This window comes from Oncorhynchus kisutch, linkage group LG5 (assembly GCF_002021735.2).
Source record: "Oncorhynchus kisutch isolate 150728-3 linkage group LG5, Okis_V2, whole genome shotgun sequence".
Taxonomy (NCBI): Eukaryota; Metazoa; Chordata; class Actinopteri; order Salmoniformes; family Salmonidae; genus Oncorhynchus; species Oncorhynchus kisutch.
In genome coordinates, this window is record NC_034178.2 from 210,001 (window position 1) to 215,000 (window position 5,000).

Genomic DNA, 5,000 nt, shown 5'->3' on the forward strand with positions numbered 1-5,000 from the left:
ATTGTGTTCACACCCACGTTCAACCCTAACCCTCGTGTCCACACCCACGTTCAACCCTAACCCTTGTGTCCACACCCACGTTCAACCCTAACCACAAACCTAATCCCCACACCTCTTGTAGCCTCAGCCCAGGATTTAATAATCAGCTATAATAGCACTATTTAATAACCAGCTGTAATAGCAGGCTATAATAACCAGCTGTAATAGCAGGCTATAATAACCAGCTGTAATAGCAGGCTATAATAATCAGCTGTAATAGCAGGCTATAATAACCAGCTGTAATAGCAGGCTATAATAGCCAGCTGTAATAGCAGGCTATAATAGCCAGCTGTAATAGCAGGCTATAATAGCCAGCTGTAATAGCAGGCTATAATAACCAGCTGTAATAGCAGGCATTAATAACCAGTTGTAATAGCATAATTTAATAACCAGCTGTAATAGCAGAATTTAATAACCAGCTGTAATAGCAGAATTTAATAACCGGCTGTAATAGCAGGCTATAATAACCAGCTGTAATAGCAGGCTATAATAACTAGCTGTAATAGCAGGCTTTAATAACCAGCTGTAATAACAGGCTATAATGACCAGCTGGAGGAGCAGGCTATAATAACCAGCTGTAATATCAGGATTTAATAACCAGCTATAATAGCAGAATTTAATAACCAGCTGTAATAGCAGGCTATAATAACCAGCTGTAATAACAGGCTATAATAACCAGCTGTAATAGCAGGCTATAATACCCAGCTGTAATATCAGGATTTAATAACCAGCTGTAATAACAGTGGCTGGAGATCCAGCACCATTCAATCGGACAGAGACATCATTGGAATTCAGAGGTTCAGCACCACATGGCACTGGACAGCAACCATGTGTATATACTCAGGCATACTGTATGTTTGTTTCCCCCCAGGTATGTGGTGTGTTGGAGAGCCTGGAACAGGAGTATCGTAGGGACGAAGACTGGTGTGGTGGCGGAGAGAGGCAGGGGAGCAGGGGCCAGCCGGAGCACCTCATTCCCCTCATCAACAAACACATGGAACAAAAAGAAGCCTTCCTCAAGGTACAGAGAGAGAGAGAGAGAGAGAGAGAGAGAAAGAGAGAGAGAGAGGACAGAAAGCGAGAGGAAAGACAGAGAGAGGACAGAAAGACGAAGCGAGGACAGAAAGGCAGAGATATGACAGAAAGATGGATAGAGGACAGAAAGATGGATAGAGGACAGAAAGATGGATAGAGGACAGAAATATGGATAGAGGACAGAGAGACAGATAGAGGACAGAAAGACGGATAGAGGACAGAAAGACAGATAGAGGACAGAAAGATGGATAGAGGACAGAAAGACGGATATAGGACAGAAATATGGATAGAGGACAGAAAATCAGATAGAGGACAGAAAGACGGATAGAGGACAGAAAGACGGATAGAGGACAGAAATACAGATAGAGGACAGAAATATGGATAGAGGACAGAAAGACGGATATAGGACAGAAATATGGATAGAGGACAGAAAATCAGATAGAGGACAGAAAGATGAATAGAGGACAGAAAGACAGATAGGGGACAGAAAGACAGATAGAGGACAGAAAGACAGAAAGACGGATAGAGGACAGAAAGACGGATAGAGGACAGAAAGACGGATATAGGACAGAAATATGGATAGAGGACAGAAAATCAGATAGAGGACAGAAAGATGAATAGAGGACAGAAAGACAGATAGGGGACAGAAAGATAGATAGAGGACAGAAAGACAGATAGAGGACAGAAAGACGGATAGAGGACAGAAAGACGGATAGAGGACAGAAAGATGGATACAGGACAGAAAGATGGATAGAGGACAGAAAGACAGATAGAGGACAGAAAGACAGATAGAGGACAGAAATGCGGATAGAGGACAGAAAGACGGATAGAGGACAGAAAGACAGATAGAGGACAGAAAGACGGATAGAGGACAGAAAGACGGATAGAGGACAGAAAGACGGATAGAGGACAGAAAGACAGATAGAGGACAGAAAGACAGATAGAGGACAGAAAGATGGATAGAGGACAGAAAGATGGATAGAGGACAGAAAGACGGATAGAGGACAGAAAGACGGATAGAGGACAGAAAGACGGATAGAGGACAGAAAGACGGATAGAGGACAGAAAGACGGATAGTGGTAAAGACAGTTTTTAGCTACAGTCTCTGTTGGTATGTTTTAACCCCTTGTTTCCTGCAGGCATGCACCCTGGCCAGACGCAACGCAGAGGTCTTCCTCAAGTACATCCACCGCAACAGCGTTACTATGGCAACCATCTCCGGGCACAGTGCAGGCGCAGAGGTCACTGGTCACTCCCGTGTGCCTGAGCAGCAGGTCAAAGGTGAGCCAACACACAGTTACATTACACATGAACACATACACACACACACACACACAGAGAGAGAGAGACAGAAGAGCTCCGTATGCATGATGATGATATTTCTGCCACTGTGTTTATACCTGGCAGTGTAAATGTGTGTTCCTCTTATAGGTATCCTCAGTGAGCTCCTGCAGAGGGAGAACAGGGTTCTACATCTCTGGGCTCTGAAGAAGCGTCGTCTGGACCAGTGTAAATGTGTGTGTGTGTTCCTCTTGTAGGTATCCTCAGTGAGCTCCTGCAGAGGGAGAACAGGGTTCTACATTTCTGGACTTTGAAGAAGCGTCGTCTGGACCAGTGTCAACAGTACCTGCTGTTCCAGAGCCACACCCAACAGGTGAGTTTGCCACGCCTCCTTTAGATGAGTCCACACCCAACAGGTGAGTTTGCCACACCTTTAGATGAGTCCACACCCAGTTTGGGAAACCTGAGTTTGAGATGTAGAATTATAACAGAGCCATGTTGGCCCCCAGACAATTACATTACCCTGAAAATGGTTTGTCCTCCTCTCTCTCTCTGTCTCTGTCTCTGCCTCTCTGTCCCTGACTCTCTCTCTCTCTCTCTCTCTCTCTCTCTTCCTCTTCCCCTCTCTCTCTCTCTCTCTCTCTCTCTCTCTTTCTCTCTCTCTCTCTCTCTCTGTCTCTCTCTCTGTCTCTCTCTCGGTCTCTCTCTTCCTCTTCTTCTCTCCCTCTCTCTCTCTCTCTCTCTCTTCTCTCTCTCTCTCTCTCTCTCTCTCTCTGTCTCTCTTCCTCTCTCTCTCTCTCTCTCTCTCTCTCTCTGTCTCTCTCTCTCTCTGTCTCTCTCTCTCTATCTCTCTCTCTAGGCGTTGGATTGGCTGCAACAGAGTGGTGAGCACTACCTGTCCACTCACACATCGCCAGGGGCAACCAGTGCAGAGACCCAGGACCTGCTGGCTCAACACAGGGAATTCTGCATCTCGGCTAAGGTGAACACACACACACACATACCCACTCACATACACAAATGCTTACTCACACACTACAAAGGTGATGTGTATATCAGAACAGTTCCCACAATCCATTTCTCCCCTCTACCTCCTCCCAGCACACTCAGGAGAAGGTGCACCTGCTGATTCAGCTGGCTGAGAGCATGCTGGGCAAGGGCCACTCCCACAGGGTGGAGCTACGGAGGTGCGTGTCGACGGTGGACAAGCGCTACCGAGAGTTCTCCATGCGCATGGGCCAGTACCGGAACACACTGGAGACTGCACTGGGAGGCTGCACTCAGGTGTGTGTTCGGCTGGTGGGTGTATGTGTGTGTGTGTGTGTCAGATTCCAGGTCAATCAGAGATAGATTGATTTATGCATGGGGCTTTTTGCCCATGTCTGTTTCCTTCATGTCAATGAAGCTCTCTGAGTGGTATTCAATTGTCTCTGTGTACGGTGTCCCCTGTAGGACAATAAGGACCTGGAGCTGGAGCTCATCCCCAACAGCCTCTCTGACTCTGACCCCGAAGTGAACCTGAACGACCCTAACCACGAGGTCAGCGACGAGAAGAGGAGGACGGCCAGGAAGAAAGAGTGAGTCCAACAGAGAAAGAGAGAGAATGAGAGAGGGGGGGAAACGGAGAGAGGGTAGTGTGTGTGTGTGTGTGTGTGTGTGTGTGTGTGTGTGTGTGTGTGTGTGTGTGTGTGTGTGTGTGTGTGTGTGTGGGTGTGTGTGTGTGGTGTGTGGGGGGGGGGGGGGGGGTGTGGGTGTGTGTGCGTGTGTGTAGAGAGAGAGAGAGAAGAGGGAGAGACAGAGAGATTGTGGGATAATTGTATTTATTGAAAAAGTAGCCAGTTTCTTGGTACTCCTACAGGTATATCATGTCAGAGCTTCTCCAGACAGAGAGGGTGTATGTGAAGGATCTGCAGGAGTGTATTGATACCTACCTGTGGGAGATGACCAGTGGCTCTGAAGAGATCCCCACCAGGATCGCCAAACAAGGATGACGTTGTCTTTGGGAACATCCAGGACATTTATGAGTTCCATAACAGGTGTGTATATCACAGTCTGTATAGCACAAGCTGTGTGTAATGTATGGTGTTTAGCACATATCATTAAATAGAACACAAATGGAATTTATCCCGAGCCAATATGGCCGCCATTATCCCATTCTAGAGTTCTGCAGGTCTATGACATCTATGACATTATACTGTATGTCTCTATGGTATAGTACAGAGGTATTAAAATATTACCTTACCAGGTCCGGACTCCTGCTGCTTTTCTGTTCTACCTGATAATTAATTGCACCCTCATGGTGTCTCAGGTCTGAATCAGTCACTGCTTAGAGGGGAACAATTAAAAAAGCAATGGAACTGGCTTCAAGGTCCATGTTTGAGTTTGAGGGGTGTAGGCACAGCATAACAGATGTGTGTATAGTGTATAATGATGGTCTGTGTTTTGTTGCAGTATTTTCCTGAAGGAGCTGGAGAACTACGAACAGCTACCTGAGGATGTGGGTCACTGCTTCGTCACCTGGGTAACCACCAAGACATTATATCCGATAGAGAGAGAGAGAGAGAGAGAGAGAGAGAGAGAGGACACATTGGAAAGAATTAACAAAAAAACAGAGCAAACTAGAATGCTATTTGGCCCTGAACAGA

At 46.5% G+C, this 5,000-nt stretch overlaps 1 protein-coding gene across 1 annotated transcript in view; it reads left to right on the plus strand.

Moving 5' to 3' along the window:
• The window catches only part of LOC109886962 (kalirin-like), a 74,134-nt gene that overhangs the window by 38,262 nt on the left and 30,872 nt on the right, over positions 1-5,000 (plus strand). The window contains 9 exon segments of the mRNA XM_031823940.1: positions 911-1,060; positions 2,214-2,355; positions 2,613-2,728; positions 3,215-3,337; positions 3,457-3,639; positions 3,808-3,932; positions 4,214-4,313; positions 4,315-4,391; positions 4,807-4,876. Coding sequence (XP_031679800.1) covers positions 911-1,060; positions 2,214-2,355; positions 2,613-2,728; positions 3,215-3,337; positions 3,457-3,639; positions 3,808-3,932; positions 4,214-4,313; positions 4,315-4,391; positions 4,807-4,876 — 1,086 coding nt within the window.